Here is a 14,856-nt window from a genome sequence, read left to right as displayed (position 1 = left end):
TATGATTAATTATTATTTAGCAGTTACAGTGGCATCCTACCATATCTATGTGTTCTCTTAAAGTTTTTAGGAACCATTTTAATATGGCCAAGTCCTTTTTTTTTTTTTTTTTCCCCCTTTTTATGTTATGCTTAGTACCGAAATTGTAGCGTGAAATAGTAGATAGTGAGTTTAGGTTTCTGTGCACCATGGAAGAGAGTGGTTTTTCCTTATTTTGTCAATATAATATCATGGACAAAGTATGAAAAATCAATGAGTTTTAATATAAAGGTTAAATTGTATTACTATGGTCATGTTAACATGAAAAAAAATCACAGGGTTCTTTTTAGGTGAATAAACATTATGTATAAATGGTCAAAAGAAAAGAGTATCCTGTTTTTGTAAGCACAGTAGATGTTGGTTACAAAATGTCGCTATTGCCCAGCTCTGTCAAAGTTGCTCCTCTATCGGGTTGTTTAGGAAGTTGGATTTTGTCAGGGAATTCATTTGTAATCCTAAAAAAGGTAATGAAAGTTCCCCAATGATAGTAGTTTGGGAGGAAAATGTTGTGCTCCAGTCATCAATGGTTTTTTTTTCCGGATGGTGTTTTAGTTCATAGCCATACACACTATAAAAAATAGCACATGCAAGGTTCTGTTTAAATTTTTATTTTTTTTTGTTAAAAGGCTTGGCCACACTGGATGTGACGAGCAGGGTTGGGTGAGTAAATTACCTGTAAGTATTTTACACGTAATTTACATGTAAAATACATAATGTAAAAAACAATTTTCTTCATGGTGTAATTAACTAACATTAAAATTAATGGTTTGAAGAAAAAAAAGAACATTACTTCAATTATTATTTGTGTTAAGGTTTTATATACTAAACAACACATTTAGTGCAAATTGAATTCAGTCATTCATATACAAACACAACTTAGTCATACATGTACTGTACTCTTCAGACATATATTTCACTATCTACACATACTACATGATTGTTTAAATTATGTTAATCAGTTTTAAATGTGTTTATGAAAAAGTGTTTTTTTTCCACCTTTAACTTTTACTTGTTTGATCAGTGTTATGCTATGCTAAATCTCTTTCCTTGATATGATAATACGGAATTTCTCACTACACCTCACTCTATGTAGGAAATAACAGTTGTTTTCTGAATAACTTCTGATGGTAAACTATTTTAACTTTTGTAAACACAACACACTAATGATAAGTAATAAGTTGCTTGAATTCAAAATACATAGCTTCTTTTATGGTAATAACAATATGCTTAAAATTCCAACATTCACTAATTATAAATTAATGAAGCGACCACTTCACTACATTGACTAAGGATAGTCAATAATCATCACACGCTTGATCTTTCATTTTAAGAGAGTAATAAACCTGCACTAGTTTTTTCGATTTCTCAAATGAAGGGCAATTTCTGTTGGCATTATGGACAAACGACCAGTTGGCAAAAACTCTCTCCAATTGCACAGACGATGCTGGAATGTTTAGTAATTTGTTAGCCAAATCTGCTAGTTGCTTATGGTGCCTCTTTGCAAAAAACCAAAATGTTTTTGGAGATTTAATGCCTTTGTTGATAAGGTCACCAAATATTCCAGCCTTTTCCCGATACTGTTGAAAACTTGAGAGACCTTCTGCATCCAAAGTTTTCAATATGAAGCCTTTCACTTGGTTGTGGTGTTCTTCCTTAAGATTCTGACCTTGATATTGTGGGTGAAGTACATTTGCTGACATGCTGTATATATTTAGAGATTGTTTTCTCCGCTTCTCAAGATGATGATGTTTGTCATTATGACCATCAGGTAACTGTAGTGACATCCACATTTCTACTGCATCAGCAACACTGCTGTCTGACTTTTGACAAGCATTAATGAGCTGGCTTACAGGATCTAAGAGCGCAATTATATCATTTACTTGTGAAAGAAAATATTCATCAAATAAAAGACATTTCACTTGTGGTGAAATTTTGGCTAATTCATCGCTAGCTGCCACTTTACGCATTGCTGTAATGTTGCTTTTCAGAGAAGCACAGGCATTTCATTGAGAGCACCAGCGAGTGTCCACTGCAAGACAAACTCTAAAACCACTAAAAGACAAAAGCTGGCGCTGCTGATCTGAATGTTTTCAGAACTTCATTTACCTTTGAAGACACGTTTTTTTGGTAAAATGTCCTTAGCCAACAGATTTGCAGTGTGAGAGTTACAGGCAGAATGCCATAATTGATGGCATTTGCTCATTTTAACCATGTTGCTGGCATTATCAGACACAGTACAATATATGTGTGTGTTATACAGTATGCCTCTTCTACAATTTCACATAGTTTGTTTCCTGTCTCTGACTCACCTGAAAGATCAAAAGCCTCCAAAAACAAACTTTTTGGTTTTCCAGTACTTGCATTGACATTGTGTAGCATTGTAACAATATTTTTAGTATTATTGGATTCATTTTTCCACCCATCAATGAGTAAATCAAGAGTCAGGCTCAACATGTGTATGTTTAAATTCTTCCTTGTGCACGTCATCAAGTAGTCTGTTAGAAATTACTTTTCGCCCAGGGGATTGGTAGGCAGGGTGCAATTTCTGCAGTATGTCCTTAAAATGCATACTATCCACAACACTAAATGGAATGTTGCAACCAAAAACAAATTTAGCAACAGCTAAGTCAATTTTTTTTTTTCAGAAGCATTCATAGTGTCAATATAAATTGTTATTGTATCTCCAGATGTAGAGCTGAGGGAGTGTTTTGTAGGTTGGCTAGCAGAACCAGTAGACTCCTCATCCAAGTCAGTATGTGATGTTGAACTGCCAACACAGCTGGTTTGTAGGTCCTCCTGCTGCAAAGGATTGTCCACCATCTCTTCATCTTCGACTGACTGACATCTCGAATGTAGAGCGGGGCCGGGAACATTCTGCAAGTGTTGGCTCTTGTGGATTATTTCTACAACAGATTCTTCTATGAGCTTTGAGACGCTCCTTTGCAGTGTTTTACTATCACTTCACAGAAGCAGCATTTAGCACAATTTTTATTTTCAACTTTTATATGAACAAAACTAAGTTCTCCATATATGTTATGAAGTGGTCTGCCACCACGATTCATTATTAGAAGTTATAATAAATCTCAGATTCTCACCACAGAACATGTCACGCTAACATAAAAACATCTGCTACATCACTGAATCTGTTTCTTGCTAGCCAAATTTGGTCAGAAGAGGAAGTGTGTCTCACTGTCACTGTAATATCACCAGAGTTCCCAACCATATCATATGTGAGTGTGACATCCATACTCGCCTCTTGCCTTTACATGTAATGATAAGATAACAATGTTCCTAGAATACACATGATACATTACTTGCCTTCCACAATCATATCAATTGCATGCTGACCACAATCATATCAATTGCATGCTGACCACAATCGTATCAATTGCATGCTGATGTCAAGTTTTGGCCACAGGTTTTTTTATGTATTTTACTTTTTTTTACATTACGTGTTTTTTACGTGTATTTTACATGTCGTGTAGAAAACCATTTTTTACACGTCAAGTCCCAACCTTGGCGACGAGACACTTGGGATAATACAATGTTTATATATATTATATAGCCACACAGAGCAAGGTTAGGTGAGATGTGACACACATTAGCATAGCTGCCAACTTTTGAAAATTAAAAATAGTACAGATTTTAAATATGGTTATGTTTAAAAATTATATGTTTTAGTTCTAAATAATATTAATAGCCTTTTCCAATAGTTTTTTTATCCCTTCAATCAATTTGCAGACTTTTTACCTAGGACAATTTTATTATTACTATAAATGGACAACAGATTGAAATGCTTTACAAATGTAATCAAAACAACAGAAGTCAATTCTAATGTAATCTATAGATTCATTTTCATATTTCTCTGGATTGTGGATATACACTCAGCATAAATAAAACTTATGCCTTGATTTTTCCCTACATTTCTAGCAAATACCTTTTTTTTTTTTGTTAAGAATTAGTCTCTATAGAATATTTAAACAAAGTCTGCCATTAACAAATAATTTTTATTAATAAAACTGTACAAATAAATTATAAAGGTTAAAAATAATAAATTAGTACTTTTTCAAAACTTATAATTCTTTTTAGTGAGGTTTTCTGGTGAGGGAAGGTCACCTAAAAACAGGTTTATCCCTGTTTGCACAGGGAATAGCACTCACCCTGTCAGGCATTACATTTTGAACGCACTCCTCTGGCACAGCATTCCATTCTTCACAAAGAACAATTTGAAGCCGATTTTTAAGTCACTAGAAGAAAAATTACGATGCCTAACACACTCCTTAAATTATCCCACAAATGCTCCATCCGATTCAATTCGGGAGATCGTGCAGGCCAGTCCGAAACTGTAATTTCCACGTTCTCCAAGCTGTTCAATAAAGGAAGCAAATGGGATCTCAGCCTCTAGGAGAACTTCCTCAATGTACTTTCATAATCAATGAAAATCAGTTCAGTACATGTGTGGGAATTTATTCCTCCCCAGACCATAACTGATTACCTTTGGAAAGGCACAGAGGAGTTCACATTCGAGTCTCGCTCAATGTACTCTTCGCGATTCACAGCTTTTGTCTACTAGAATTGTAGGGAAAAATCGGTGTGTCTGTTAGTATTCAACATCTTCAGCACGTGTCTCGTATGATACTGCGACAGTTCAGTGTGGCCGGGCTGTTGGAAAAAGTCTCGTCGCATCTCATGTCATATCTTATCGTATCAGTGTTGCCAAGCCCTAACTCTAGGACAGATAAAGGATGATGAAGGTTGGATTTTATTTATTTCAGAAAACCACAAAATGGGTAAATAATTTTTTTAAAAAGTCACACAAATTTCACAATTTATGTGGACACCGTGTCTATAAAATGCAATGACTACATCAAAATATCTTAATAAAAGTCCATTTTCTACTATTGACCAGCCACACAAAAGAACATATTTAACATCTACAATTCATAAAATTTTAAAAAATTGTTTAAATAAATTTTGGATTCATGGGAAAATAAACATACCAAAATAAAGCTAAAAGTATTAAATTTTATATATAGTATTTTTAGAGATCTCTAACATACATACATATATGTGCTCAAGTCTTACCAGAGATAAATTATAGTCAGTCACGCCAAAACTGAAGGCAGTATAAAATGCAAGTTAAAATCATCATGAACCAGGTAAAAGTCAGCCATTTTCTTGTTCAGTATATTACAAGTTACATTTTGCGGGTGAAGTTGCTCGCAAGTAAGAAAGTCCAATAACTTCTTGATGTCGACTTGTACTGATGCAGTCTGTGATAAATCTGCAAAGAAAGGGGGGAATCAGATTTCCATTTGTGAATGAGAAATACCTTTTGCAAGAATTCGGTAAATTGAACAATTAACACTACAATGCTCACATCATAAAAATGGCATAAAAAAACTGTTTTATGCATATACTGGTTATCCTTCACTAACCACTAAGAAAATATACTGAAAATTGATTATCATTAGACATGTGCAATTATTCTATGTTTGAAATTCCAAGAAAATTAATTCATTATTTGTGTTCAATTTGATTTCATTTCCTGTGTTGTCCAATGTATGTGACAAGCATCTCTTGCAAGTTTTAAGAGCTTAAAGCTGCTAAATACCTTATACGAGTATATGACAGATAGTTATATGCCCTCACGCACACCCGGCAGTACTTCCGCTACTGTTGCATGCAGGAAGATGGGAGGAAGATAGTTTTACAATGAACTCAGTGGGACTTTTCTTTTTTTAACCTTGCATCCACACTTGTAACCCCCATATGTTGGTGTTCTATATCTACTACAGTTCACTTGACATCTTTAATACTCCCCTTTGTTTTTATGTGGACATGCTGGTCAACTTGTTTTTGTCACCTCATTTTTACACTACAGCGCTACGAGAAAAAAAATCTTGTATCTCCATTTCTAATATCATCCCCATCCAACAATGTTGTTAGGTCCTAAGTTTATATCTGAGAGCGAAACTACAGCACGTTCACATACATATCTGTACTCAAGAATATGCTGATATGTATACACAAATTTAATTCAAACTAAAAAGTATTTGCACATGTCTAATTAACATCAACTAAGCCTGAAAAAATTAACTGTACTGTTAATGAACACTGTCACACAGAATAACATTATAATATTTTGGTTCTTGGCCAAGTTAGTAATCTCACAATTACATGACCCCTGGAAATAGTGAGCTTTTTAACTATATATATATAAAGCACCCATGAAAAATTTGGTTCGAAAGTGAAAACTAGTAGCATTTATTTAGAAATTTCTTGGTGAACACTGCACTATCCACCCCAGTGGCCGGCAGCTGTCTGCCATCACTGGGCGAGCTGTGCTGGACCTGCATTTCTGTCTGCTCCTTCAAGCCCTGCCCCTCTCCCATTCACTAACAGTTTCCTGCACAACACTCCATTTTGGAGGACCCGGGTTCGAATCCCCATCCTTCATGATTTCAGTTCCCATGGCCATTTCCTTTCCCAATTTCTCTAACTCGTGATGCATAACCTTGTCTACGAGACTCAAACCAACCTACCTACCTACCTGATTTCTTTATTTATACCTCGTTGTTTACAATAAGTTTATATTTATGACCACATGTGCGCACACACACACACACACAAATGCAAACAAAGGGTCACTGAGTATGATTGCTCGGATTATAAACTGTTATTACAAAAGAAGTATTTTGTGCATATACATGTGTGGCATGTTAAGATATTCAGTAAAGTTTAAAGTTTTTAAACTTAATTTAGCTTAGCTCTGATGATATCTAGATGGTGTTTAATCTCCTGTGTACACAACTGTTTTAATGTATCCACATAAAATAAATTTTTTTTATGACCTTGTGTGACCGAGGCTTTAAACAAAGCATGTGCGGGAAGTACCCGGTTTACTCCACTTTAGTGAGAGGGAGCTCATGGCTTTGTCATCTGGAGGTGTTTTCTCGTGGATACAAACATCACCACTTCCGTTGCACTGCGACAACCAAATTCAGTTCTGTATACCACAACACAAACAACCCTCTGTTGTCCTACCACACACCACCTCACACTAACGAGAAGTGAACAGGGTAGTAACCCAGCCCATCTTCCACTCCGCGTGCAAGCAGCGATTTAAACCTCACTGTCACACAAAACTTAACTCTTTTCTGTGGAGATACGTTAAACAATTTTATACACTGAGAACATAATGAATATCCAGCACATCAAAGGGAGGGGAACAGAAAAAAATTGCAACCATAACTTTGAACGCGATTTGTAAGATGTGGTAGGAGATTGAATACAGTAGACATCATCTGAGCTGAAGTGTTGACCATAATGAAGCATACTAATCTAAGTTTAAAACTTTAAACTTTTCAAAGCATTTTAATATGCCACATGTGTACATTCATTTAACACTTTGTCTAAAAAAATGGTTTACAATCCCAATAATCATTTTCGATGATCTATAAATATTTTATCCAAAAATTAAACTTATTGAAAATCCTCTGCATTACCACTGACACAAAGAGTATTTTAGGTGCAACTGACAGAGCATCATGAAACACAAATTGTATGCATTACACATTACTTGCTATACTACAAGTAACAAACTTACCGTATTTACCAGCGTTTGGATGGCATTATTTTATGTAGATTTTTAATGTAAAAAAATGTACAACCCATATGCCAATTTTGGGTTTAAAAAAATGATATTGTACTGTGTGGTTGGATATCTGCGTAAATAACTAATCTATGTTGGTTTTTAATAAATATAAATCCACGATTAAGTTTAAATTGTTTAATCAAAATATCTCAGCAGTGAACATCCGCTGCCCGACCTGTCGTGGTACCGGCAAGGGACGCTTCTGCTGTGCTGTGATGCAGAGAGAAGAATCTAACATTAAACCAGCCAGGGAGGCAGCAAGAGTGGGAGTGTGAACATTGTGTGTGGGGGCATATGGCAGTGTTGACGGTTCTCCCTCCCGTGAACTGGCACCCACACAATTATTAACGTGTCCATCTTGACAGATGTTCATGATGCAACTGCGCCCAATCATTACCGTTTTCAAATGAGATTTCCTACGCTTTCAACTGAACATATTATGACAAAACTGCAGCCATCACTGGTGTCTTGTGGCAAACTGCGTGCTAGTTTTTATAGATGAAACTGACAAAGAATAGCTTGTTGTTTCTTCTCACCATGGCAAAGATGTGGGTAAAAAAATAAAATACAACGGAGGAAAAGGAAACAAGGGTATAAAAATTCACAGTCTTCTCCTTTGTATTGTTAAAAAGTGTGGTAATAAACAGACAAAGAGCCGAGGTTTAACACACAGTGTCCTATTTCTTGCGTGCCAATAAGCTGCGACGCATACGCAGGGGCGACCCATATGAAGGATCGAACGTTCTGCGGGTAAATACTATAATATAATAGATATAAAGGTTGAAACTCGCACCTTTAATTCTTTACGAGTAATTCACGACATTTGTTTTGGTATTGTAATGTGTATTTATTCTCTATGACTTTCTAGCAGTATGACATTTAAAGCATTTCTTTAGTATTTATCTTGGCATGTTTGTTCTAATGAATTTTTATTTAACAATCAAAATTGGTCATATAAAATAATTTGTTTCCAGTAATGCAGTTGTACAAATATGAAATTGTTACGTAGACTAAGATTGGTCGTTGATGTATTTTTAATTTCGGGCAGCTTAAAATATATATTTTTATTTAAAATACATCAAAATTGTTGCCGGATGGATCAACAAGAAGGTTCAAATTGGAAGCTTTTATGTAGTTAGCTCCTGAATGTTGCAGGAAGCAGTCATATATATCTGACTCCATAAATTTGAATATAATTTGACCAGAGTCAACAAATTTAACTAATTTACAATTCTACGAGTGATTCTACGTCTTATGAAAATTTGTGAATATTCCTATGAAACCAGAATTTTATAGAAAAATATAAATTGGAGAATTCTTCATTTGAAGTTTTAATTTAACTAAGGAGAACTAACTACATCCTGAACTTATATTGGAAACGTTAGAATAATGAATTGTAGCTACTGCGACAAGCAACTACATTATGACTTTCTGGATTTGAGTTTGAGCAGTTTCTGAAATACATTGTAAGATTATTCTTATCCAACTAATTGATAGTTGCTGTGGAAATTAAAAGAGCAACTTTTAAACTCCAGCTTCAACAAGAAAATTTATAACATTTCAATCAAGTGGAATGAATGTATACTAATATTTAAGTCTACGACCTACCTCAAGAATTGAAGGGCATGGGGAGAAAAAATGGTAACCCTCAATGTGTAACAACTGAGTTATCAAGATGTAAAGTTTTGAAAAAAATGTGACACATAAATTAAGTCAATATCATGATTGTTATTAATTTATAATTTATGTATATAATACTGTACTGAAAATGACATAAAATCTTATACATAATAATACAAACCAAATTAGTTTGTTACTATTTTGTTAAGGTAATGTACATTGAATATGTGGGTTACCATTGTTTTCATATTATGCAAGTTAAAACATTCTTGAGTTACTATACAACATACGTGCTGTTTAAACTTCACTGAAGATACTTACATCCAGGAAATTAATAGCCGTACAATATTATTATATTTAAAAAAATATGGCTTGAAATTTATTAAAAAATTGAAATTTAAAGTTTTGTTATTTTTTGAACTATAATGAACAATGTCGTGTCTCTCATGCATGGAATCAGTACATTAAGCATGTCATACTTAAAATGCAATTATGCTGCAAAGAAAAAAATTGTATTTACACCAGTCACATTTCATCTTCAGATACGTCCAAATAGTCATTCTTGACTGTGTGCATATTCTTTGAATGCACAGCTTTGTAGAAATCGTGGTGCACTGGGGGTATCCACTTAAGCGCAGACATGATGTCCTTCTTTTTCAGCGGGTCTATTGGAAGAGGCCTCGAGTACTTCTTTACTATGGTAATGCTGTGTAAGGGAGTAGGGCGACCCCTCTTGTTCAAGTTGACCCTATCCCAGTCTTCGCCAGTAAATGTCCGTGATATTTTCAAGATTCCAGGTTCCTCTGCTGTTAGGGTGAAGTGCACAACTTCTCGGAGAAGCACTTTGTATCCTTTCTCTGTCACATTCCTCTGAAAAAAAACAATTTTTTGATGTCACCAAACTGCAGGAAATCATCTGAATGCATTTCATGAACACAAAATGGTTTCTTTCGACCACACTTTTTTAAGATCTCTACCCAGTCTTGAGGCTTGTACACATACTGCACATGTCAACGTACATACTTTTCCACGACACTGAAATCACGATCACTTGGCAACATTTAGTGTCCTGAGAGAGGAAAGTGATGTTCAACGGTACGAAAACGGCCTTGAGCAATTACATACATTCAAAAGGTTATCATGTTCCAGTTTTTGTTCTGGCCAGAGCAGTTGTCTGAATATTGTGTTCCTCTAGATACTTGTTCAAACAGCTGCAGATTTCATCAGACCCCCTAGAAGCTACAGTTTCATCCCAAACAAATAAATGGCCAGGATACGAATCACAAGGATGAATACTAAAGTTATAGGTCCACAGCTTTCTTTTGTAAAACATGGGTCCTGATGAAAGTTTAGGTGTTGGCAATGCTTGCTGTAGATCAAAGGTGAGTACATGAATTTCTTGTCTGATGAAGCCTTTGCAGTCAGCAATTTAATACTTTGTTGGCCTGCTTGTGCTTTCCTTAGATGCAGTTCTTTTGCTATCCGTATGCTCTTCAGCTTGTCTGTATTCTTGTTTATTTTAGCAGCATTACATTCTACTTCATATGAGTCGCATGTTGGGCATGTATCCGATTTCGGTAATTTAAATTAAATATTGTACTCTTCAATAAAAATACGGTGGTACTTGTCAAAAGAGACTGGTTTAATCTTAATTTCCATGCAGTACTCATTCCTGTAATGATCATAGTAGCTCTGAATAGAGTACTCCATAGACACATAGAATTTCTCCCCATTGTCCTTTCGGCTACAGTGACTTCTGTATTTAGGGATACATTCAATGTGATTTTTCACAAGTTGAACATCTTCCTGTGAATAGGCATGAGGCCTGTTCTTGTGCTTTCCACGTGCGTCTTGTGCAGCAGTAGAAGCCCCTGCTCGCATTTTTGCCTGCAAATTTTCTAATCGGCCTCTGTTGTTCTGGAGTCCATGTACATTTAAAAATGCAATCTTACAGATGTCAATGTTCAGACCATTCTTCTTAACACTGTAGGTAATCAATCGTATTATTACGCCTAATGCTTTTGTTACCCGTGTACATTCTTTTAACATGTTCTACATGCATTGAACTAAACAAATAAGAATTTTGAAGACTAAAGCATCCCATTTCCCAAAATGATTTAAGTATGGCAACAATGTGTTCCTCCCCAAGCTTTTCAAAACACATTTTACGGCACTTGCACGGGTCACCGACAGTTTTTTCATGTGTAATCATACCATTCTTTGATTCATATTGTAGTCCACTATTCCTAGCCAATTTATTCTTCTGTTGTTTATTCATGGTTTTCTTTCTTTTTCTCGATGTCTTCTTCTTTATTTCATTTTTCACTGTTTTAGGATTGGCCTGAGTATTATTTTCACACTGTAAAACAACAGGTTTTAATGTAGAGCTTTACAATCACAGACAACACATACAGTAACCTCAACCAATGTGATGCTCCTCGTTGCAGGATTAACATGGTAACCATATAACTCTAAGAAGAAATAAAATGGTAACCCTAAATCTGGACTTAAAATAATTTTATGGAAATGTTTAAATTATGTTATAGCCTAGAAATATTGTTTAATATATAATTAATGTAATGTTGGTCATAAGTCATTTCTTTAAAATGTTAAACTATGTTAAAACTACAGATGAATTGTGCAATTTATTTTAGCAAGAAGAAAATGGTAACCCTCAAAGGAAAGCAATGAACATAAAACCACACTAACCTAACCTCACTTCCACTTGAAACATTTAAGCAGATACGCTGTTCCTTTGTAGGTAAACTGTAATCTGGATCATTTTCGTCATCGTCAAACACTTCACCATCACTATCTTCATTAAAAACTTTCTGTAACATCCTTGAAACATTAGTGCTACTCCTACTGCAACCAGCTGTGGCGTCCATTTTACTTTGTGGCTTACCATTATGTTTTGCCCAACAATGTGGCTTACCATAGAATCAATACTGCATTGTGCTGCCATCTGTGGTCACATAAGGCTAAATCTCTAGTATCTGGCTGTACAGTATGAGTGTACCATTGTGTTCCTGCATATAGCTCAAAAATGTTCAATATTTGGGTTACCATTTTTTCCCCCATGCCTTTCAATTACGAAGTTAAGTGAAAACTGTAAAATATTGACTAAGAAGACTGAAGCGTTCCAAAACAAGATTTACCGCAGATTTACCAGAGTCCATACTACTGACGGTGCCGATGTGCAACAACGACGATGGTGAAAGATGCTGATCCAGTTCAGTGCGACGAGGGGTCGCTGGTATACTTGATCCTGTCCAAGGCCGATGTCATAGACTTTTCGTAAGGTGTGTCTGGATGAGACGGTGAACCAGCTTCTCTTGCAACAGTTCTTAGTATTGAGAAATAATTCAAGGTTGGTTTGTCCTGTAGCGATTTGTATTTTTGTCTTTTGCGAGATCAGAATAATTCAGCTAGAGTGAAACTAATAATTTAAATTGACTCTTCATGTTATGGTCCTAGTCCACTACTAGTTCAGATTTATTTTATGAGAATAGTTTCATATATAAATTTATATTTTATTCCCCTGTAATTGATAAGAAACTTACGTATTGTTAAACGATTTACCGCAGGTTCGTAAAGGATAGCCCAATTAAAGATTTTATTACACTACACAGTTTTATTGATGGCCACTACTTATATCACTTACAAATAATCTTCTAAAATGGCAAATAATTAATTACACTTAAAGAAAGGTCTATTCCCCAGTCACTCGTTCCACACACCTTGCTGGGCACCTCTGGCGCAACTCTCGCCGCAGCACCCCTCGTGGGTCTCCGCCGCGGGACTCCGTCGCCGCACTCCGCCGCCGCCGACGCACTTGCCTTCGCCGAGGATCCACTCGATGCCTCGCTCGCAACTTCGCTCAGGACTCCACTACGCCCGCGACTCTATCGCCCCGAAACTCCCCCGCGGGAAAACTCTCGACTCCACTGAACTCACTCACTCCCTGCCCTGGAACCTTCGTCCAAGGACTTCGCCACTCTGCCGCACCCGCGGCACTATCGCCCGGAAACTCCGCCGTGTGAAGGCTCCCGCCTGAACTCTCTCTCTGAACTCCGACTCCACTCCCTCGAGGCCACCGTCCTCATTTCATCTATCAGCCGCAATTTCCAGAACTCGCGAGCGTGGCCGCAGCCAGTCGCGTCATTCCGCACCGACCCGACGGCAGAAATCTCTCGAAACACGTGTCGGCGGCTCGCGTAACTCCGCAGCTGTCAGGTCAGTTACGTGTCAAAGGCAGGGTGCCGCGCGGGGAGTGGTGGGAAGGAGGGGGGATAGCAATTTTATCCCAGAGGTCTAGCTACTCCTGAGTTAAGCTTGACAAAAAAACAAATATTATTATATCATCTAACTATTGAAATATTTATTATTTATACCTATTTTCTTGAGATGAAGTACTCTCATTTCTACTAAGCTGAAAATGCATTAAGACACTGTAATTAATAGTCCATGATTGCTGACTTCTACTACTAGTCATAAATATACTTGTAGTCCATTAATTTCATATAGTTGTAACTGCTATAAAATCAAAGTTAATATCAAATAATTATACCTATGCATGTACAATGTACACCAAATATTAACGTCTTAGGAAATACACACTGTTAATCTTTCAAATTCAGTTTCAGAGTACTTTATTTTTTTTAAATTAGTTTAAGTTTATGGCTCTCAACACAATTAGTTTTTCTTTGTATGAGTTGGAGATTTAATTGTTCCTTAATAATTAAAGTTTGACTTTTATTGGCTAACTGGTGATATTGGTTTATATAAAATATTATTTAACTGTTTCGACCTACCAGTTTTCATAAAACACAAAGGTTATTAGACTCGAGATAGCAAACTGCAATTCTTACCTAACTGCCTAGATCAAGTACTTCTCAGCTATTTACCTAATCAGATTCAGTTGCAGAGAATGTACAAACTACTGCACTCATGCAGGCATTTTCAACAGTTTTAACTCAATGCATGAAAGGACCATGTGTAGATTAAATAAATAACAAAATGCAGGATTACTTAATCTACAAACAGCTTTCTGAAGAATGCACTACAGCAGTTTACTTTTTCTAAAAAAATGAACTAGTTTTTACTGTTTTAAAGAGGAACCAGATTTAACAAATGCATTTTCAAATACACTCTTGCTAGATGTTGCACAATCACTGACAAATGTATTCAGCTGTCAGCACTGTGCCAACTACTTTTATTGCTTGAAAGAAACACTTAAATAACTTACCTTTTGCTTCCTTATCAAGAACGGAAAGGTTTTTAAAATGAGTGGCCATGTCAGCCATCATAGTTTCCACTTTGAAAACTAATTCACCATTATCGGAAGCAATTATTGTCACTCTCGTATTAAGTGTTTTCATCCTCTCTACGACACTGCGAAGAAGTTTCAAGTTTGGCAACTCAATCTTCACCTGTAGAAAACAGCATAAAAAAAAAGTTTGTATTTCAGTCTCCTTAGAAGACATATAAACATTGGGAATCCATTTTTCAGTCATAACGAAGTGAAATACTTAATGGAC

General features: G+C 35.9%; 1 protein-coding gene across 4 annotated transcripts in view; it reads right to left on the bottom strand.

The window, feature by feature from the left end:
- Nucleotides 1-14,856, bottom strand: part of LOC134535550 (checkpoint protein HUS1) — a 45,204-nt gene that overhangs the window by 2,736 nt on the left and 27,612 nt on the right. For 2 of the 4 annotated variants that reach the window (XM_063374722.1, XM_063374721.1), the window contains exons 5-6: nucleotides 14,565-14,748; nucleotides 5,125-5,323 (exon numbers count right to left, since the gene is read on the bottom strand). In XM_063374722.1, the coding sequence (XP_063230792.1) occupies nucleotides 5,145-5,323; nucleotides 14,565-14,748 (363 nt within the window). In that variant the 3' untranslated portion in view covers nucleotides 5,125-5,144. Of the gene's footprint in view, nucleotides 1-4,788; nucleotides 5,324-9,670; nucleotides 10,187-14,564; nucleotides 14,749-14,856 lie in introns of those variants that run through there. The other 2 variants (XM_063374720.1, XM_063374723.1) reach the window with 2 other exon arrangements.

The sequence above is a fragment of the Bacillus rossius genome, chromosome 8, assembly GCF_032445375.1.
Source record: "Bacillus rossius redtenbacheri isolate Brsri chromosome 8, Brsri_v3, whole genome shotgun sequence".
In the NCBI taxonomy this organism is placed as follows: Eukaryota; Metazoa; Arthropoda; class Insecta; order Phasmatodea; family Bacillidae; genus Bacillus; species Bacillus rossius.
Note: the sequence above shows the minus strand (reverse complement) of the source record. Positions and strands in the feature narration are given on the sequence as shown.